Genomic DNA, 22,716 nt, shown 5'->3' with positions numbered 1-22,716 from the left:
GGTATCGAACACTACGATCACACTCATCGACATTTATGTAGATCGATTCATGAAAAACAACGGAATTAGGCAACAGCTCCCTCCTAAAGTGACTTATTTTAAAGTTTGATAATGGCTTTTGTAAACTTGTGGTTGAGGATTAAAATTTTCTAATGGGTCCATGCATAATTAATTGTAAATATTGAAGTTGCTTCATCGTGGAAGCTTTTTAAAATGAAACCTTGTGGTTGAGGAAAGACGATTACATTGCAGATAGTTGTCATATTTGAACATGAATATTTCCAGGCCTGATCGTCTGGTCAGCTGCAGGCTCTCAGATGAGGGCTGATGTCAACCTAAAAGATATCTGAAGGAAAAACTATACAAAATTTTGATAAGATCGAAAGATGAGATTTTGGTGTTTGACGTTTTCTTCTTTCTACCGCCAACATATAAGGAAAGAGAAATTGCACTGAATTCCAGTAGGTGGCGGTAGCAACATCAGACACTGGTGTCTATCGTATATCTAATGAATGTGTTTGAATATTTTAAATGAGAATATTGTAACATCAATAGCAGGTTAAATGGAAGGTCAGTTTAATTACAGAATATAACCCAACTAATGATTCCACAGGACCTGGAGAAGCAGCTATAATAATGAATAAATAAATAATAATAGTTATTGTTATAATTAATCATCTGCCCTTTTTAGGGACTTGTGGAGAAAACTGAAATCAAACTGAAAGTAAACTTTACAAATAAACAAATCAAAACAACTCAAAGCGCAAAGAAACTAGCACAACGAAACGATAGAAATAGACAGATGTACAAAGTCAATCGTTATAAACACAAGTTTCACGTAAAGACGTATATAAGCTGAAAGTGATAAAGTAAACAGAAGAAAACATATATAATGTTTATACTAAAATTAGGTCGATATATAATTTTTGGTGCAAAGACTGAATATTTGTATTGCTTGTCTATGATAGGAGGTAGAGGATGAACTGATGTAAAACTCTGCTTCACTTTTAAAAACAGAAAAAGAAAGTTCAGATTTGAGTTCTTTACATATATGGATGTGGAACTTTTTTAAATCTTCTCCTTCGCATCTAAGCATCACAAACAAAATCCCAAACAAAACGACAGATGTTGATGTTTTGCTACCTTGACTGAAACCCCGGGTACACAGCGCTCCCCCTTGCGGCACGGCGTGGTATCGTTCCCCCCCCACCCCCAGCAACGTTCTGCCTCTTTAAGGAACGGGGCGGTCCCTGTGCACACGTGACGCGCCGCCGTCCAATGGCAGCCACGGAAACACCAAACCGGCTGGAACCGGTTCTCTTCTTATATTTCACAGAATAAACTACAAAAACATTCGTTTGCGTTTTACATTCGCCATTTTACACAGCGACCGCTCCACCGTCGTGTGTCCTCTCCCCGGAAAAAGCCCCTATCTGTCGGTATATTTGTCTGAGCGCTCCCGTTCGATTCCCACCAGCAAACATGGGCAAAACGAAGGTAATATTTTTTATTTTATTTATTTCATTTAGCGGCCGCAGTTCGGTTCTTTGCCGTCCGCGGTGCGTGTGATATTTGTGCATCGGGGGAACGTCATCATCATCGCTCACAGCAATGGCGGGTGAAACACTGAGGAAGACCCGTTATTCATCCTCCCGTCGCCCGACGACAACACAACACGCCGATGCACAATGTCGGAGAGCGCCCCGCAGCCGCTGACACGCAAAACACACACGACGTGTTTAGCAACAACTTCACGTCCCGCGCGTCCATGCTCGCGGGTTTTATTGACGATGTCACCGCGCTGCGTGTGTTTTCCCCCCCGCTTGATGCGAGACATGTTGCGAGGAGACATCTTGAAACGTTTTCAACCGCAAACTTTAGGTCCCTGCTGCTTGAGTTCACTTCGATGGCTTCACTTGTTGTTAGAATCCGAAATAAGCTCTAGAATAAAAATGCGGGAAATATTTTTCAGTGTTTTTTTCATCCCCCGTGCATGATGACGCAAAACACGCAAAAAAATAGATTCCACCAAAAAATGTAATCGATAGACTGCGCATTTTAAAATTGATTATTGTGCAGCAGCGCGTGTCTATTTATTAAGCACCGATGCTCACGTGCAGCGATGTGAAATGTGCAATAATGTTTTTTCTAATAATACAGCGTTTAGTTTGATCACGATTCTGTCAGTTCTGCGTGCGATTGGCGGTTGCGCGGTTCTGCAAGCAGCATTTTATTTTTTTATTTTTTTTGCTCCTAAAAAAAACAAACAGATTTACGTGCAAAAAAAAAGAAAAGAAAATACACGTCCCTCCATTTTAATCTACGCCTGGACGTGTGTGGATTCGTCCGCAGTCGTGTGTCTGGTTGCGTCGCGTCGAGCCTCAGATTAGTAAAGTCATAATCTCATCGGTTTCTCAACAGCTGTCTGTCGGCGCGCGCTGATACAAAACAAAGGAAGCTGTCAGGGCGCCAACGCGCTGCCATGGCAACGGGACAGCCCGAGTTTGAATTCAAATATGCGCGGGAAGTTCTTTGTCAACTTCAAAACAGGCGGAGACATCTCAATTTGTCCCGAGGCTCCGTGTCCGCGTGTCTGTCCCGCGACGTCACGTCTACAGAAATACTGTGGATGTAAATAAAGCGGGCGTTCCCATATCCTGCTGTTGTTCCCTGAGATTTGACAGATTAAACAGATGTTTGAGCTTTTTTTTATTTGACGTGTTTAATGCTGGGATTCTAATTTTTTGTTCCTTTTTGTCTTTTCAGCCAAGTGTGCCCGTAGTGGTATGGACAATTTCACTTGTTTTTTATATATATATTATTTTTGTTTTGATACACAACTGTTACACAAATATATTATTTTGTGATGTATGATTATAATTAGTTTTTAGTTTCTTGTTTTTGAAGTAATTTTGACTGCTGTCGCACATTATACCTCTACATTTCCATGTATTTTATTTCTATATTTAGTTAAGCTCTTATGTTAAAGACCCTGGTCAGACTTGGTATTAACACCCGTCCAGGGTAATCTGTGAAAGACACGTTTTAAATCGGATCACTCCACACTTGGAGGTGATCTGAGACACGTATGGAATGTGTCCTGACTCAGATATGAAGGACCGCCTACTCAGCTGACATCATCTCAAGTAATAAACATCTAAAATATATCATTAAATTATTTGTGACCGCAGTATAAACACTGGCCGCCACATAGCGGTTTTCAAAAAATTTTGAATGAGTAAATTTATAGACGTTGATACACTTGCTCCGCTCTTCTCACGCTCACTCAAAAACACATTGACTTGGACTTGCTAAAAACAACATAATTTGATCAAGTGGTCACAGGAGATGCGATGAAGACCATTTATAATGCCAGACATGAACTGACAAACCCAGGGCTGTCCACGTGTGATCCGATCTCTCAGGTCTGAACAGGGTCAAAATAAGGCAATAAAATAAAACATTTTTAATTAAGTTTTTCTTCCTATTATCTCTTCAGGATAGGAGAAAGTCCCCACGTCTGGCTGTGGTAAGTTCCTGAGAGTAACCAGCAATCCATCATGAATGTTGACCTCTGATAATTCTGCATGTGTGAATTGCACATTCATCAATTTATTAAAATATGATGTTGGCTACAGTAAAGAGCAGATTATTTACTCATTTGTAATTTCTCGTTTTACAGATAACTAAACCTGCACAAGCGGAGGCTAAGATTAAACCTGTGGCAAAGGTAAGAAACTGAAATCACTTGCAGATTTCAACAGGAAGCCTCTGTCTTTTGCACGTGTGAAAGTTTTACGTTTTTTGGAAGTGGAGATACCTTTAAAAAATGTTTTAGATGTTTTAATCATGTGATACGTGAACACAAGCTATTATTAATCAATTTCCATGTTATTTTGCAGAAGGGACCCAAAGCAAAGAAGGCCAAGGCATCTGAGAACGGGAACCCCAAGGCTGAGGTTTGTTTCTTCAGGAGAGAAAGTTTAGTTTTTTGTGTGATCTAAATATTAAAATATACGTATACTTACTCATGTTTTGAAATGTTTATGTTACCTAAGTTAGTCATTTCTTCCAGTGTTTTGGTAATGCAGGAAAAAGTGTAAATATGAAGGAATTTAATAAGCATTTGATGCCTCAGAACCAAAATCATATAAACATTTACTCTTTGGCTTAAATTGTTAATTTGAGAGCTCAAGAGTTTCAAAGCATTTAATACAAAAAGAACATGGTTTCTGATGAAAACTGTTAATTCAGGGTTTCCACAGCGTCAAATAAATAAATATTGAATCTAATAATTAGAAATTTAGGCCTTCTCTACTAGACTAGTTCACCTTGTCTTCAATTATGGGGGCGTATAAGTAATAATTGGGCTCTGATGTTCCTTCCTATCAGTCGTACTAGACATTAGTCTTAAATTTCATTCCCTATGGTCTTAAGAAGTTAAATTCAACTTTCTGAAACCTGAAGAACACTGCCAGTTCAAAGTTTGTTTGAATCATTAACACTTTGTAGATGTATAAATTCAGTTCTCTATGCACTTATCCTTCAATACATGCTATGAGCTATTTCCCATAATGTTCAGGGCTCATAAAACGGACCTATTTTATTTCATATCAAAAGGATCTGAAAAGACATGCAGAGAATAAATAAAGGACGTAATTTCATGTCAATACAACCCTGTTCTATCTTCTGTCCCTGTAGGAGCCAAAGGCTGAAGCCACCGAGGCCAAATGAAGAACTGTTGATGTGCTCACTCTGTGTACTTGGTGATTGTACAGTTTTAAATGAGTATTTTTTACCAAGTTTTATATTACAAATGTCATTTATAGGTTTTTTTTGGGCTTGCACTTGATGTAACAAAACTTTGTTGTCACACTCATATCCATTTAAAGATGATAACCGTCCATATCTCGTAGACGTGGCATTTTAGTTTGTCTAATCCTGTTATTTTTTTATTATTATTATTTTAAACTGCTGACTGATAGATATCTTCCCAGTTGGATTCTACTTCAAATTTTAAACATTATAAGGCAGCTAATGAAAATTGTTAAAATTCAGGGGAGAATAGGAATTTAACCTTTTTGTCCCCTTGTATTTTAATGTTAAACTAATAAAAACGATTGCTTACCAAATGTTTTGAAACACTGTATGTCGCCATTAGATGTAGTCAGTGGAAATGCCACAGAAGAATACTGTTATTGGGTGAGTGATGTTGATATATCCCCAATACTTGTTTAATGTGAACCTGGTCATTTGGTTTCAAACATTCTGTTAAGTTATGTTTCTGTTAGGAGAGAAGAAAGCTTTCTCTGACTTCATGGTTGATCTAAATGTTCTTGAATAAAAAATTTCAAAATGTCCTCTCGGTGTTGCTTTGTCCGTTACTTTGTTGCATGATGAAAACCTTAAAGAAGGTTAGAGATCCTGTGACCAAGCCAGGAGGAGGTTGGGTGTCCATTTTCGACACTTTATCTCATTCTGAGTATTTTGAGTACATCAGAGTAATGTAACCTTCCCTTCTGCATGAATCCTCAGTTTAGTTACACGCTTTTCACACTTGTTATAGTATTTTGGTCCGTTTAATAATCAGTACCATCTGGTTTACTCAAGTATTTTCCACTTAAAAATTGCAACTTGAATCTTAATAACTTAATACATCAATTTTACTACCTTTCAGACGGTTATATTGTATTTTATTCTCTCCCTTACATTGCAGCATATTATTGTTGAAAATAAATAGAAAATGATTAAATGTCCATTTACTCCAGCATACTTTTGACTGGGAAACTATTATAAGTATTTGTTCTTCAACATAAAGCATGTGAAATCTTCCTCTGCTGCCTTTCACTGTTCAATTTTGTGCTTAAACATAAACCGAGGCAGAGAAATACAAAACATTTTATAAAAAATAAGTCGACCTTTGGCAAACCTTGGGTGTTGTTGTGTTAAAGTACCAGTAGGGGGCAGTACCACATCACAGCAGACATAAATAACACGTTCTTTTCCAGCTGAGCTCTCCCTCTGCTGGGAATTGTTCACTCAGAGAAACTTGGTCAAAGATGACGCGTTTTGTTTTGATAAGACAAACTGACGAGACTGAGGACGTTATTTCATGACATTTTGTTGCTGTTGTGTTGTTTTGTGTAGTTAATTGATGGATTTAGCTCCATGTGATGTGTGTGTGTGTGTGTGTGTGTCCAAATATAGGTCAGATATAACTAGAGGTCGAAGTCCAATGCAGAATACAATGTTTTCAGTTCAATACAAACCTCCCATTTACAAATGAAATCTGAATATGTCGATTTTTTTTCTCTGCATAAATTACATTTATTCCATATAAAAATCTAATGTTTTTATGATCTTCCCCAAAAAACATAGAGAAGTTTTAGAACTAATTTTCAAGGCTCTAATCAGACAGAAATGCACAAAAAAGGTTCATTCTTGAGCTCGGAAACAACGGTCGACAGAAAAAACAACAACCAAAAAACATCAAGATGTCAATCCTCCAGAGAAAGACGATAAAATCCCTAAACTCAACAGTTCCCTCCTGTAAATGAGCCTTTTAAACTCACAGTGACTCACAAACATGAAGTGATCTTAACATTGGACCCAAGCAAACATCTACATTTACATTTGCAGGTATAAATGACTCTGACTGTATATAGGGACACATTCCATTGTGCTGGCTGGGGTCAGTCGAAGCGACTCCTGCACTCCGAGCATTCCTGGACTATAGGAGGGAAAGTATGGTGTCCTATACAATCTGTACAGTAAACACATACTTGGAATCAGTTAACTATTATGTTACTCCACATGTGGTAATGTCGGGGGTGAAAGATGACACCAGGGGGAACATGTCAGGGGAGGAGGAGTGTGGGCTGCAGCACATCTACAACATACAAGTCAATTCATAGGATTTAAACCTGCAGAGCCGAAACCCAAAGACTGTTAGACTTTATATGATAGACAAGGCCATAGACTAGAGCATTAGATCGGCATTAAATTGATAGATTGGTATTAGAGAAGCACAGAGTTGTATGTGACCACTTTGCACAACTTTAAGGAACCTAGTTTCCAGTAGCTTCCATAATAGCTGAAACTGAAAGAGAAATGCAGCCATGGATGAGAAGTTAATCCTTAAATACATTGTAGTTACAACTAAATGTTATCAGCTGGAAGTGAAACCTTTTCAAACAGGAACTTGTCACTTTGGACAAGAAGTTGCATCTTTTAGAAAAAGTGCAAATTGGTCACAATGTATTTCTAAAAGCTCCAGAGCAGGAAAGTGGAGCTTGTGTTCAGGGTGAACCATGAACAGCCAATCCAAGTGTTTTCACATGCAGGATATATAGGTAATGTCTCGGTTTCTTTATTTCTGAGGATCTTTTTGAGATCGAAGGAGGATTTTTGAGTCATCGAGGAGCAGAAGTCTTCAAAATGCTCAGAAGAAACATTCAAACAACTGAACTGAACTTTAAATCTTAACTGATCAATTTTGTGGGACTGGAATCTTCTGCTCTTCTTCTTTTCTGAAGGTCATTGTGGTCTTTTCCTTGTTGTCTTGAAGTTGAAATGGAAAGAAAGCTCTGGAAATGCTAATCCAGAGAATCTGCATGACAAAGGTTCAAAACTCCAGTGAGGTGAAAGTTGAGCTTTCAATCTCAACTCATGCAAATAAGGTCTTTAATGTGAACATGTGCAATTTAGAAACATTCAGTCCAGCGACACAATGAGGAGCCAAAGTGTTTCTGAAGAGTTTGCAAACATCTTCTAAATAATGGAATCAGCCATGTTTTTAAGGGTTTAAATAAAAACAATTCACAAAGAAGGGTGTGGTGCACAGGCTGTGTGTAGTTTATATATGTTCAGGTGTTTCAGTGTAAACAACCTATGGCGGAAGAGGACCACATGTTCCTGCACACAATCAGCACAAACCGTGGACGAGCTCATTCCTCGCAGACGTGGGGTCCTGTGCGTTTCACATGCTCACTACATGCTTTGTGTGCTGCAGGCCTCTGGGTGCCCCACCCCCCTCTTCATATAGAACATGTCCCGGCTTCCTATAAAGACTTTACATCCTGGCAGGATCCTCGCACAGCAGAGTCCCACCGTCCACCTCCTCCCAGGCCAAACTGGTGCCAGCCCCCCCTCCCAGTCCAGCTGCAGGTAGGAACACACATTCTTTCACTTTTCACACTTTTACAATCGGGCCTGAAACAAACCTTGAGAAATGACCTGTGAGGAAAACGCCGGTCACCATTGTTCGCGTCTGGTTTAAAAAAAGAAAAGGAAAGTGTCCTGGAAGCTGATTCTGCTTGTTTGGCTACTTTGTTTTCTAATATTTAAACGCACATTAGAACTTTAAATGCATGTTAAAACATATTGACCACGTGTTCACACATATTTGTTCTTTTACTTTAAAGGGAACAACGAGTAACTGATGACTCTTTTCTTGTTTTAACGATAAACATCGAAAATGTTTGTTCATCAGGGTGAGGTTGCTGGTTTTGAGAGGAAAATGGTTTTAGTCGAAGGTTAAAATGTGTGTTTAGTCAAAACTGATGTTAAACATTTCTGAGCCAATAATCATTTCGTACATTTTTTAATTATTACTGAAAACGTGGATGTTGCCTTTTTGACGTTATTCAGTTTTAAGGACAAAATGTCCTAAAACACAGCTAAATATAAAACGTATCCATTTATTACTATTTATTTTGGCATATAATGCTGTGGATACATGTTGGGAGTAGAAATAAACCGGAAATGTCTATTTGTAGTAATTTTAAATACATTTTGAAATCAATATTATTTTCTTGAGTTCCTTGAAAATGTAAAGAACAATTGGACACTGGTAGCTTTAATCCTGGGATGACTTTTTTTTTTTCTCCACTGTAGCTCTTCATTTAGTGGCATTGTTATATCTGTAGTTTTTATGTGTAATTGCATCATATTTGATGCTGATGAAGAGCTTTGTTTTATTGTGAGGTGCAGTTCCCCTGTGCTGCCACTAGGTGCAGGGCTGCTCTTGTGTCTTCTGTACATTGTGTTCTCTGGCAAACAGGAGAAAATACATTGACCCCCTTTCCTTATACTGTGTTTTCGTGGCAATGAGTCAGTCAGCGCTTCAGAGTGAAAGGTTACAGATGAAGTTAGATTAGATTCTAACTTTCAATCTGGTGCACACTAAGATTTCTTTTATGTTTCATGTATATTAATTCACAAACAGGCATTTTAATCACACTAAAAGTCAAGAAGGATTTTCTGCTTGTGCTGTTGGCTCAGTTGTTATCACTGATTTGAACTGCAGTCTGTTTGGGGCACTTTTCTCTCCTTGATTAGATTTACATTCATGTTTCAGCCCAGTTGCTGAGTGGCTTTGAAACCGTAGGTGAGAAAACAGTTTGGCTTAATGCTGGTTAACAACTTTTGAGATCTGGCTCCTTAAACTGACAAACCCTCCTTCAATCTGTGACTTACCCAAACTTTTTCCTTGTTTCTGTGCGTCAGCCATGTTGGCTACGTCACAGCTGGGGCCCCAAAATGGAGGCAACACCTTGAGTGTCATTGTCACGTCTGCCACGAATACACAAAGTAGTCTGAATGATCTCTTTTGTACTGACATTCCTTTAATCTGTCTCTAAACTAGCTTGAACAGTTGATTTGTTCCATTCTACACCAACAACATGCATAGTATTCAACCTCAGAGTGTTTATTCACATGGCTGCAGCATAATCCCTAAAAATGCGATCAATAGAACGTCTCATTGGGCTCCAGGGAAATGTAATCTGTAATGAAAATAATCATTAATAACCAACAGTTGCCTTGTTATCAATTTCAATGTAATTATGTAGCTTTCTTTGGATCCTGACATGGGATTCTGTGTGTATCATCACCACGTGTTTGTGAAATGGTAGATTTTGGTTATAAAAAGACAATAAATAGGGTCTGAACCTTGTGTCCAGTAGTTCCCAGTGACGGCATTGCAGTGAGAGCTTGTGCCGACAGAGAGCGCAGCTTAACTACTCTGTGACACAGGGTAACCATGGCAACAGCTGTGTAGCTACATGCTACAGTCATGGAGACTGCCCAGACGAACGAGTGGGGAGCGTCTGCGTGACTCCACTGAGGAGGATGATGATGTAATCCTAAGGTTCCGTTGCCTGGCTGGAGATTCTCACACTTGGTGCTGCAGACGCTCACATGAGATCTACTTTGCTGGAGGCAGATGAGCTGCTGAGGGAAGTGAGGTGACATGAGAGGGGAGGACCAAGAGGGGAAGCAGTGAGAGATCTGATTGGCTGTTGGCTGTAAAGAACACAGTGTACCCAACACATGTTCACAGGTCTCTGTCACATTTTGCTTTTATAAAATTAGAGACCAATGTCATTCAGAATTAAATATTTGTGTTGGGAGAGATGAATTATTTCAGACCTCTCACATCTTAATTTCATTCTGCTCAGCATCTCCTGATGAAAAGGGGACACAGTTTTTTGTCTCATACATTATTCCTGTTTACAAGCTTGATAAACAACAGTTTTAAGTCTCTGAAAATGTTTACTCTGAAACGAAAAGGCTGTAGTTTTAAGGACACACAAGTCCCAATTGTCCAAGCCCAGATTCCATCTATTTTTGACTCATTCAATCTGAATGTGCCTCACAGGTGGGGAACGCCCGCTTGCTTTCATGTAACACCTCAGGTAAACTTGAATAGTTCGCAGGTGATTCACCTGGACTCACGCCCAAGCTTGTAGTGAACCAGCGTAACACGACTCATCAGCTGAATCAGCTGCTGGCAATGTTTCTCAAAATGCACACACCTTTTTAAACAGCTGCTGAGATTAACTCCAACACCTCGGCCCCTGTGATCAGGTTAAAAATAAAAAATTTTAACCTGAACCTCACCAGCTCATTTTCACCAAAACTAAATTAATTGAAAAACTCACATTGCCGAGACTCGAAGTACATTTCCCCCCAAGGATGGTTTCTGTCATTTTGGGTATTTTTTTACACACTGATGTTTTCTCTGATGAGCTTGGTTATGATTTATTTGACGATATCAAAAGACGGTGAAGCGTCATGATTGAAGGCTGAGACTGACGGTCGATACCACGACTCCACAATCACCACTGCACAAACTCTGGCTCCAGTGACGGCTCCTTACGGCCCAAGATGGCAGCATCTATATCTGGATAAGTTTTGGGGAAAAGTGCTCATGGATGAAGTGAAGTCTCTTCAGAGAGTTTGTGTGCTCAACATGCAGCTTTCCCAAGACCTCAGTCTTACAGAGACCAATATCACAGTATATCAAACTATTCAGGGACCCTGATGACCTTCTAGGTGTGTCTGATTTTTCCTTAATCTTCTTCCTTCTGTATGTGTTCAATAATTTAGTTTGGCCCTCCAAAGGATATTTAAAAAGTTTAAATGGCCCTTGTAGGAAAAACAGTTCCACACCCTTGCTCTACTAGTTCACAGCAGGTGATACTTGACACTGCACTGTAGAAGCTCTATTTACAAACCGAGCCAAACCAAACTATCTGTAGAATGTGCACAGTCAACTAATGAGCTGAGGAAGATGAAAGCAAAGGCGATGCCATTTTAAATAAAAGGTGCATCTCCTGCTACAATTACTCAAATATTTATCTCAAGAAAACAATTTTCCTGATCTACTCATTTTTGGAACGAGCAAGTAAAAAAATGATTATGGCGGCAACGGGTTCATTGCACAGCAGGGGAGTAGTTACCAGTTTTAGTTTGAATTGAAGGATGCGATGGGTGGAAGAGATTAAAGCATTTGTTGGTTGGAAACGAGCCGACATCACTGGAACTAATCATAGTAACTTGGCACATTGAAGGTTTGTTGGACAATAGCTCACTTGAGAAGGATTTCAAAGGACCCTCGGGTAACTACTGCAAGATGGACTGAAATCTATTTAAATATCTGATTACCTTTTTGCTTCTTTAGACCTGCAGGGAGTCGTAAACCACGCTGTGACTTAATCTTAGAACAATAGTGCTTCCACCAGCGAGCTCACTTTGTTTGTAGAGAGTTATGTGGATCCTGTTCGACAATAAAACTAGATGCCCAAGTCAGACGCAGATCTGAGTCACCTTTATTGAGTTTGAGCCTAATTCCAATGCCTGTTGTCACCTGGTTCCTGTGTTCAAACCCAATGCATAAAGCAGACGGTGACTAACTGCAAATATTTGTTCAGTGAAACAGAAACAGATTATGCAACACACTCTGCTACTGGAGTGATTAAACAAAAATATGGAACAAAAATAGATGTAACTAAAAAAGGGGAACCCACTGTCTCGTGGATCTAATGTTTGTTTATCGTGTTCTTGATGGGCAGGCCTGAGGTCCGTGACATTTAATTTCTGTGTGAGATACAAAGGAAACATCAGGCTGGTTATGTAACCTCACAACAGGACATGCGTGCTCTGCTGAGGGAGCCTTCTCACGCTGTATTGTTTTGTATCATTACTTTTAACCTTACACTGACAGAATTATCAGCAAATCTTAGCCGGCAGCTCTCAAAGGGTATTTCTTGTTTTGGAAGGAGCCGGAGAGGGGGTGTGTTCGCTAACCCAGCCCACTGAGAGTAATGCTTTTTGACAGCTTTGTGTATGTGTTTGAAAGTGGGCGTGTGTTTGGTGGGCAAGACCGCAGATCTGGTTGGGTGAGAGCAGGCTTGTATAAAAAGGTGGAGCACAGCACAGAAGGCTCTCTCTGTAGTTCGAGTTCATCGGTGTTCTGGCATCTGTTGGGATTCTCAGCGTGGCCGGGGAGCAGAAGGTCCAACCGGCCAGTTGGGTCCGGCTTTCTTTGGAAGGTGAGGAATCCCAAGCCGCTGGTTTTTCGTAACCAAGTCCGACTTTTTACCCGAGGAGCAACTTTTTAAAGCTGGGGATCGCGTTTCTTTTCTCTCGTTGGGGGGTGTAACTCCAACCAGGTTGGCTCATTAATGCTTCCCACATGTCCGTTCTTCTCGTCAACCCTACACCTCAGCTTCCTTGGAACCCTGATCTCAGATTTAGTGAGCAATGCCCCGGCTTTCATGTCTTCTGTGGATGTTGAATGAAGCGAACACCTATGGTTTTGTGTCTTAGTGCACAATCTCTTCGGCTTCATCGAGTCTTGCCGGAATGCGTTAACAGACCCTTTTTCGAATTCTTGCCCAAGTGAAGACAATCCAGGAGCATTCATTTAAATATTGAAATCATGGATTTGTCATCTATCATCCATCAGTTTTTCTGTGGTGTTCTTTCTCAACTTGTGCCTTGAAATCAAGTTTCCACGTTCTTGATCAGTTACACATGGAATTGTCCATGTGCAAATAAATGAAATTGTCCCTTTTTCTTTGCTGCGTCAGACTATAACGCTGCATGAATAGATTCTCTGTTGCTCGGCCCCTGATCTGGTTCAAATATAATACATAAACGGGTGGGGGAATTTTCTGCAGAGAATCCATAAAAATGAGAAGCTCTGCCAAGTGGGTCAGATCCTAAAGAATTCCAGATGTAGACTTTGTTTCTATGCATAGCGATCATATTGAATCTGCACACAAGGAAGTTTTGTGCAAAGCCTTCAGGCGAGGGATGTTCCCTCCTCACGCATGGATCAGATGGTTTGTTTTCCAACCCGCAGCTGTGTTCCTCCCTTGTTGGCAGCAGTACTTTAATTAAAAGTTGGTCAGTTCTTATCTCATGCTTCAGTAATTATAACCAGGATCTAGATGAATCCTCAAGACAGGTCGAGATACCGGATTTCGTTTATACATATTCGATGTGTTTGATGCAACAGTCCCCTCTGGTGGAAATGTTTGTTTTCCTTTTTGTATTTCTGTGTTGGAAACTTAATCATTGATCCCCTTTTATCTGTTGGATTGCTCCGCAGATTCAACTGAATTCTTGATTTTTTTTTTTCCTCTGTGCAGGTCTTGAGCCACTCCAGATCTTCCCTCACACCCACGCCACATCGAATCAGGAGAAATGATCATCAGACTGGGCCGGCTGACACCTGGATACTTCCGCCTCCTCCAGGTATGAACGGATTCTCCTCCTTTTTACAAATGAATACAGAGCAAATACTCAACGTACCTAATTTCAGCCTGAGAGGTTTTAGTGTGCGTGAAGTGGATGAGATGTGTTTGATTTAAATTGCTTCTGATGAGGTAAATGAGCGAAAGATGCTGAATCTCCTCCCACTAAACCATCTGTAGGAGGAAGTTTGCTTTTTTTTTTCGTGCACTTTTCTTCTTTCAGTTTTAATTTGTACTGGGGCCCAGTGCTGTTCTGTGACCCACAATCCACTTTCATCACCAGTGTAATTAGGGTTGACACTAATCATTGCGATATCCTGTCCCCTTCTGTTTCTTTTGTTCCTCCTGCTGTCATCATAATCCACTCATCAGGCGTGAGCCTCCATAGGCCTCGTCCTTTGTGTCAAGTTTTTGTTTGCATATTTACTTTAATTTGAAAACAAAGGCCGTCCCCATGTATAGATTTACAGTGACTCAAATGCTTAACGGGCCATAAAGAAGTTGAGTGGCTGTTATGCAAGACTTGACACTGGAGCGAATATTAGCTTTGCGACAGTTTTTGTGGTGGAGATTTTACTACCATGGGTAACTTCGCCATTTGTTTAAATTTAGCTTGTGAATAAAAATTTTGTATGGAAGGACATGACGCCACTTTGCATGTAATTCTAGATCCTCCTTTCACATTTTGCTTATTAGGCCTCGACCAATAAGATAAATGTGCTAAACTTCGGCAGAAGAGAAAGACGTCATCTTCTTTCCAAAAAAATGTGCTTCTTAGTTGACTGTCATTCTTTACCAGTTTGATTCTGGGTGCATGGTTTGCTCTTTGCTCAGAACATTGTGTTCTCCTCTTGCTGCACCCCCCCTCCTAAATGTTTAATCACATGGCAGAGGGCGGTGGAACTGAAGTTGGCGATGTTGGGTCTTTTTAAGGGAGAAGCCTCTTAAGACAAAGTATTCTGTGATTTGCTTTTACAGTTTTGGCCATTCAGTGTTGAAACAATGAACAACGCTCTGAAAGGCTCACTGTTTACCCTGTTTGTTGACCCCTGACCTTTGTCCTGTTTGTCTTTGTCTCTGCAGAGGCAAGTTGCCGGCGAGGTGCAGATGCAGCCACAGGACCGTGCCGTGAACCAGATCGCCATGATGCTGGCCATCATGGGCCTGAGTCTGTCCTACTACAGTGCCAAACAGATGATGGAGAAGGTCCAGCCTGCACCCTGAACAGACTTGACTCTTTGATTGTTGAAATGGATGAGCCGATGAGGAGGGAAGGAGATGGAGGGAGGAGGCGGGAAGGCTCAGCAGTGTCTTTCAGGACCGCACTTTTCTCACCTCACTGTCATAGTCACACTCGGACACTGAATTTCTGGTATCCCTCACTAACCATCCGCAGAGATGTCAGGGCTGCTTTTTAGAGTTTTCTATATATATATTCCATTGTCGGGGGGACCTGGAAGGAATTGGGGCTCACTTTAGGGGTGGGGGGGGTCGTGGTGAGGACTGGTTTTATGGCCTGGTTTGGGTGGGGGATAAAAAACTAAACCAGCTGCCTGCCAACAAGGTCTGACACATCACAAAGGTACATGCTTGCACGATGCTGTCAATACTGTTCTAAGCACCAAATGAGAAGGGGGGGGGAGCTCTTGCATAAGAGTGAATCTTGCCAGTGATCAAAACCCGGCCAAATACAGTTGAATAACATGGAACAGTAATGCTCCTTAAGGGAAAGCAGAGTGCAATTGAGATGTACCTTTGTGTATTGAAGTGTTGGCAGGAGGAGGACGTGGTTAAAGGGGATGAAGGTTTAGCTCAACCCGTTTATTTTTCTTTCCCTTCACAAGAGAAACTTGCAGCGCCTGTGAACAGACAAGGAGCCGCACTCGCATTCTGTCAATATATACATACATATACTTGTGAAATGTATCGGTCAGGTTGAGGGAATATTTGCACAAAACTTCAGATAAAATACTACAACAGATCCGCAAAGGGACTTGGAATTGCTCACTACCTATTTTTTTTTTTTTTTTGGTTTGTTTTTTCTTCTGCGATTTCACGCTGCTTAACATTAATCAATTAAGTCCTAGTAATAATAAGTGTGTGACTACCTTGGTAAGCACCCTGGTTCCTGCTGTATCAAGTACATGTTAATGCAGACATTTATCTTTACTGAACATTGCATGGGTGTGCAGACTTTTAATCAAAGCAAAATTCATGAGTCTGTCTTTGTTTTTATTGATGAATGAATGTATTACCTTTTGTAATGATTTAATAAAGCTGTGAATTTTTTGGGAATCGAGCTGTACAGTGGATGTTTAGTGTGGACTGAGCTATTTGAGAACAAAATTAATCCCGATCTCAGACTCTTGTTATTTGCACCGAGAGTCTGAGTTGTCCTGAAGTAGCCGCTGCAGCGTCAGTCAGTCCTCTGCACGCAACAGGAAGTGCTCAGGCCGTTGCACATGTTGTGTCCTTCCCTTTGCATGCCAATGAATGTGAAGCTCACGCACTAAAGCGCGTTTGAGCATAAAGGGCAGAGAGGGCATTTTCTTTAAAATGCTTCTCGTTCAGAATTGACCTGAGACTCCATTGTCTCTGTCAGCAATGGCGTGATGCTTTGAACAAAACAAAGATGGAGGGTTTATGGGACAGGACTGTTTTAGGTGAATCCAAAATGCTCCAAATTCCAATTTAGATGAAGTTCCAAATTTTTTAGGAAATATGTTTGACGTGATCTGGGGCAATTTTGGTTGCCTGGCTTGTGAATCTGCCATAAAGTGGTGTTTCTGGATGGATACAGTATGTTGAGAAGATGGTATTTAAGAATATTTGTACCTTTTATTAAAGATGTATACTCCTTAGTAACTGAGTACAGAAGTATGGTATGTTGGTAGAACGAAACTGATTTGGCACCTTGTTCGCGTCTAACCCGGCTGCACGGACAGGTCTGAGGTGGACTGGCGATTGCTCCTCTGCACGTTCTCCCATCCTGGAGTTTTAAAAGTGCGCATGCCTGCTCAGAGGCTGACGTGATGCTCTGTGACAGACTGAGACCTCGTTGGGCGCCACGTGCACCCCCCCCTGCCCACGCCACAAGCTCCTCCCCATCGCCCTGCCTTATCCCCTCCCCCTTGCACATCACTGGACGAAGATATCACTTTGGTATCTCGGTGATGCTAGAAACAGAACACAGCCCTATGACGAAGAGCGCCTATTGGCTGAGCGCTGACGCGTCACCAGAATCAGCCTGATTCTGGGCTACAGAGACAAAAGGGGGCAGATGAGGTCATTGGTGCAGAATGTGGATGAGGAGAGGATCATTATTTTGGGCTCCTCCTCCCTTTTTTATTTTAGTTTGTTCCAACATCAAATCAATTTATCACAAAGGGGTTTATATGGATACACTCGGTGAAAATGAAGTCAAGGTTTGTAAAAGGCGTCGTTTGCGAAGGGCCCTGAAGCTTCCTACTGGAGAATGGGTGGGAGCTGCAGGTGTGAGCAAGAGACACAAACAGGACGGTGACAGTCACCGCTTCACAATTATCATAAACATGTTCAACTTGTGTCTGCATGAAGAAACCTTTGTACTGTATGGCAATGGGAGCCTTGTTACTCCTATGTACCTTATAGACAGGTTGTATAGTAATGATACAAGGATATTGCTTTGAATGGTGCTTGTACTGATTTAAGTCAATTATAAGTATACAGATTTGTTCTATGGGCTGTACAGTTTATGAAATAGCTTTATTTTATAGTAAAACTGAAAATCAAACTACATTTAATGGCTGAAGTTTTAGAACCTCACAAGTAATTCCTTGTGGCCTTGTGAGGTTCTGTAGATGAAGTTCCACATTTCATTCCTACCTGTAAAAAATATTTTGTGTGTTCTTTGTCAAATAAAGATGTTAATATAAAGTCTTTGCTTTGTGGATTTTTGATTATTGTCCTGCAAGAAGCCTAAAGCAGCCGAAAAGTCAAACAACTTAGATGATTGGCACCTATGACAAATATTTATACATGTTATACAGGCTATTTGAGGCCCACGTTTACATAGAACTAATCTATAAGTGAGTGTGCTTCCGTTGATCGAAAGTGAAAAAGGCATTAAAGGACCCACATTAAGCTGGTTTGGTTTAAGTTTTATTTATCTTGCTGATTTCCGTACAATGCAAAACTTGGAGTTCCACAAGGTTCAATGCTCGAAACAATTATATTCCCCCTATACTGCTTCCTTTAGGCAAACTGATATTGTATGTATATGGCCTCAAATGACTCAAAAACACATTAATATATTCAAAGTATCTGACAAGATCTTAGTTGAACTTCTGCAGAGGCAGATTATCAACTCAAAGGTTATGTACCTGGCACATAAAAGTGTTATGATAGACGATGTAAACCTCTGCAGGGTTCAAACTTCCTTCACACATTTATTTAACATCAAATTTACAAGCACAATCAGGTCATTAGCTTCCTTATGTGCACAGACCACATGAGGTCACATCTCAGCATCCCTCGCACATCCGGGCCGTGGAGATGGCAACGTGCACGTGCCTGGCTGGGCCACGTGCTACATGGAGGTACACTCCGGGGGTGGCCTCTGCCCGGGAGTGTAGACATGTCGACGGTAGCAGGGAACACGCCGTCTCTGAGATCCAGACCCCCCCACCCTGCAGCATCTCTTTTGATCTGCTGCCCCATAAAAAGCTCCCATCTCCAAACGATACACTTTTACTCTGACACACTTTTCAATTCTTCTTATTCTATTTTCTAGCGATCATGAACGTTTGTTTGATTGAATCACTTTTAGGTTCCATAGAATAAAACCGTCCCAATCCAATTAAGAAATATTTACAATGCAAAGTGGGTGACCCTGTAGTTTATGTGTTTACAGCTGTTGCTCCCATCAGCCCTTTGCCCCCCCAGGTCAGGGATGTAGAACGCCATGTTCTGCCTCTTAATCTCTGATTTTTCCTCCCTTATGTCCCTGTGAGTCCTTTTCATTAGGATTTACTGAAAAGCGGCTTATCTCTTGACTCGGAGGCTGTTTGTTTCTCTATTTATGGGCTCAACTGTTTTTTTAATCTCCCACAGGATATTTCTTTATGACTGTTGCCAGCTGATGTCGTCTCTTAAGTGCCAAGAAAATTGTGTGCAGCTATAAAAAGACTTAAGATTCATTCTTTTGAATACAGTGATTTTTACACTTGGACTAGAACTCTAATTTTTGGTCTCTACTTATTTAACACTATCAATTAATAACAGGGTATTTACTGTAAACAAAATAATAATTAAGGCTTCACGTTTATGAAACAGAAGAGCTGACATCACCTCTCCAGCATTAATAAAAGGACTTTCATGACTTTAATAAATGACATTGAAGTTTAACGTGTTCTACAGATTTAAATAACACTTTTGAAACCTTTGTCCCAGACGTTTCTCTAGCATCTTTCAGCAACATCAGCGACTTGAAGGATAATCTGTTGGTCTGTTGGCTCCACCAATGACTAAACCGATGACATTCCTGCCTTGCCCGATTTGGTGTCACTTTTGTGGAGCTGTCATGTCATTTAAACATTATAATGAGGATTTATTTTTAAACATGTAACTATTCCTGCTTCGTCACACAGCTTACACGAGAAACACACGAGGGAGCAAACATTTGCAGAGTCTGTTGCAAAACTGAAATGGAAACCAGTCAAAGGAGGAAGGAGTGACTGGTAAAGCACAACTATCTGTCACTGTCACACAACTTAGTGACTCCACTGTCAAAAATAAAAATGATGACGAAACACTTTCTCTAGATATACACACATGAAACAATAGCCTGCTACACGACAAGACTGAAAAAATAAATCATGACAAGTCAAGTTAATTTATGAAGCACAGTTAAAACAACCAGAGTTGTACAATATATACACATGAAAAAAAAGTTAGAAAATACAACAGAATATGATAAAATAGATTCGATAACAGTCGATAAAAAACGTTAAGTTTACAATGAAGATAGAAAATAAAGACAATATGGTTTTATCATTTAGAAAATGTCCAATTTGGAGAAGCGGGCACAGTAACACAGTTTCTTTTATCCAGTCGTGCTTTCTAACAATATGTCAGTGTACTTCAAATGATATGGTGTTGGGCAAAGTATCCCACACTTTGCACAGACAAAACCTACAGTGAAAACTTTACTGTCTCACTGTTTTCTGTATGTGTTCATCCCCTTTTAAAGTCACCCACTCTTTGTTCATACTGTTTCTTTTGTCAATCACAATCCACAGCCTGAGAATGTTGTTTTAGCTCCCTGCACCGTTTGGACGGGCACATTTTTCTGGCTGAGCCACGATATGAGAGGAGCGGGAGCGCTGAGCTGCTGATTTCCTGTCTGTATCGTAGGGGAGCGTCTGTGAGAATAACACAGACTGTGGGAGCCAAAGCTGGAAAGAGGCAGCGGTTTGGGAACGATACACTTTCATTCCCTTAAAATACTAAATCCTCTCATTACAGTTGTTGAAGTATTTCTGTCATGAAGAATCACAGATTGTTCTCAAATTGCTTCTCTGGGCAAACTACTAAGACAAACTAGTGACATATGAGGCATTTTCACATATTTTAGTTGTGAAGATCAACACCTTCACCTGTTTAAGAGGCTTCACTGTTGACATTTAATACATTTAACTGGACAAAAGTATGATCAGGAGGTTTTGTGTGAAGTCTCAGCATCCGGCAGGTTGTCTGCATTTACTTCTTCTCACGTTTTGTGAATTCTCCTTTTTGGTTTTGACTTTGTTTCTACTAAAGGTTTCGTGTCACATCTGTTTTGCATTTCTGAGGAGAGGAGTGTCTTGTCAGGAATAGATCACCTTTCCCAGCCATGTCATTATCAGGTCTTGACATACATAGTTCAATGGAATAGCTCCGGGCCTATTGACCTACTTTTATCTTTAACAGTAAACAGGAGCTTATATGAGTTGTTAGATATGGCAACGTACTCACTTGCACTCACCTGCACGCATAAGGTTTACTTTCTATGTAACTTTTATAATCTTTATGATATGAAACAAATGTTTTACTTGTCTTCAGTAAGTCAAACCTGACACATGATTTTTTCTTAAAACAAGGCCTTTATCTCTTCTTATTGAAGTTGGTTGTTTTCTGGGAAAAGGTCGATGGATAAGATACACGAACGTGCACAGTGCACGGTGCGTTCGTGAGTCACTTCACAACAAAAGCGCTCTGGGTAAGACTCCGGCTTCTCCCTCAGATTCCAAAAAGTCACAGGTTTGGTAAAGCAGCGAATGCCTGTGGGCGCAGTGAGTGGTTACATGTCATACGTCTTGTGATAGATTTGTTTCCGCCAAATTTCATAATACTATTTTAACAGCAAAGTCAGCAAAGGAATCAATGATGAAATCTCCCTAGATTTGATCAAACGTTTTTCTCTTTAAACTAATCACACATCAGATAAGAGGATTTGAGTGAACTCACATTTGACTCATTGTGTGTAGATCACATTAGAAGTCACCTGTTAAAGGAGTAACGGTCACATTATATCTGAAAAGTGTCAGTTTGTACCTTGCCTCATTGGAACGTCCCTTTATATAATGTGTGTGTGTGTGTGTGCATTAGTATATGAACACTCACGTATATGCAAGTGTCCGTGTGCATGTTTGTGTTTTTGTCTGCATGCAAAGCAGCTTGTTAGATAACACAGCTCCATGCACACAGCTTTTGCTTTGCACACATCCTTCCTTGTTATTCCTGTGTTTTTTTTACGAGGCTCTGCAGACGTGAGGGTTTTGGCACCGTGAGTTCCTGTTGTGCCAACTGTTGTGTAACATCTAACAAAATGCCCATTGACAGTTTCCTTAAAAAAACCTTTTACTGTTATGTTTGAGAAGTTTGAACCAGCAACTTAAGAAACATACAGTATCTAAGTTTAAGTTCATATTTACACGTCAACATGTTTTGGTTCCTGCAGACTGAAGCTCTGCAGTGGACACACACACTGTCTCTGTGTCAGCAGGTTGCTGCTTGTTTTCCTGCATCTATACGGGCTTTGTGTAAGTTCTTGTGTATTTACACTGTAAAACCCAAAACGTGTAACTCGGCTTACATAAAACACGTCTTGTGGCTTCTCTCTTTACTTCTAACTTCACCGACAGCCTTTCCCCTACTTTGCTCTTCTATCACTGACGTATCTATATCTCATCTGACACCTGATAAAATTACACCAACTGCTGCTCCAGAGCTCCATAACTAAGACGGCTTTACAGAGAATGCAGAGTTGTACGATAGCTGTTAAGGAGACATTCTATACTGTTATTCAGGTTTATAACTTTAATTTGGGTCGTTACTTGAAAAGATTTGTATGCCGCATACGACACATCACTTTCCTCGTAGTGTGCATTGCTGCAGCTCCTCTTTTCAGCCTCTGTGTCTTTAAGGCCTCCCCTCCCGATAAAGCTCTGTCGGCTCTGATTGGCCTGCTCTCCCACTCTGTTGTGATTGGTCAACCGCTTTCAGCAAGTATAGGAAACATTGGTGTCTGTTTTCGCTTCGCCTAGCATTGTTCAAGGGCGTGCCAGGCGGGCTACTAGCTGCTCCGAGTTCTAGCTACTAAACATGCATTATGTGAATGTGGGCCATGTGACATCACGATTAGGTCATGTGA

The 22,716-nt window shown here is 40.5% G+C and overlaps 2 protein-coding genes and 1 long non-coding RNA gene across 4 annotated transcripts in view; all 3 read left to right on the top strand.

Moving 5' to 3' along the window:
- LOC118113339 (B-cell receptor CD22) overlaps positions 1-22,716 on the top strand; it is a 1,629,935-nt gene that overhangs the window by 452,221 nt on the left and 1,154,998 nt on the right. The window lies entirely within an intron of this gene.
- On the top strand, positions 1,306-5,360 carry LOC118113413. Its single transcript, XR_004697322.1, has 6 exons — positions 1,306-1,497; positions 2,767-2,784; positions 3,500-3,529; positions 3,683-3,730; positions 3,903-3,959; positions 4,702-5,360. It is a non-coding gene; the product is annotated as an uncharacterized LOC118113413 (long non-coding RNA).
- Positions 7,903-17,963, top strand: LOC118113400. 2 transcript variants are annotated; one of them, XM_035163107.2, is made up of 3 exons: positions 7,903-8,166; positions 13,941-14,046; positions 15,129-17,963. In XM_035163107.2, exons 1-3 carry the CDS (start codon positions 7,909-7,911, stop codon positions 15,461-15,463), a joined length of 699 nt encoding a protein of 232 aa, XP_035018998.1. In that variant the 5' UTR covers positions 7,903-7,908; the 3' UTR covers positions 15,464-17,963. The 2 variants fall into 2 exon arrangements, with proteins under 2 accessions (XP_035018998.1, XP_035018999.1); XM_035163108.2 differs by lacking the exon at positions 7,903-8,166 and adding an exon at positions 12,594-12,836.

Source organism: Hippoglossus stenolepis, chromosome 8 (genome assembly GCF_022539355.2).
Source record: "Hippoglossus stenolepis isolate QCI-W04-F060 chromosome 8, HSTE1.2, whole genome shotgun sequence".
Classification (NCBI taxonomy): Eukaryota; Metazoa; Chordata; class Actinopteri; order Pleuronectiformes; family Pleuronectidae; genus Hippoglossus; species Hippoglossus stenolepis.
Note: the sequence above shows the minus strand (reverse complement) of the source record. Positions and strands in the feature narration are given on the sequence as shown.

Bases quoted from the DNA above. Each gene is read 5' to 3' on its own strand.
- LOC118113400 (XM_035163107.2), top strand. From the start codon at position 7,909: ATGTTCCTGCACACAATCAGCACAAACCGTGGACGAGCTCATTCCTCG. The intron at 8,167-13,940 runs GTAGGAACACAC...TCCTCTGTGCAG, and splicing joins CCCTCCCAGTCCAGCTGCAG to GTCTTGAGCCACTCCAGATC. The intron at 14,047-15,128 runs GTATGAACGGAT...TTGTCTCTGCAG, and splicing joins GATACTTCCGCCTCCTCCAG to AGGCAAGTTGCCGGCGAGGT.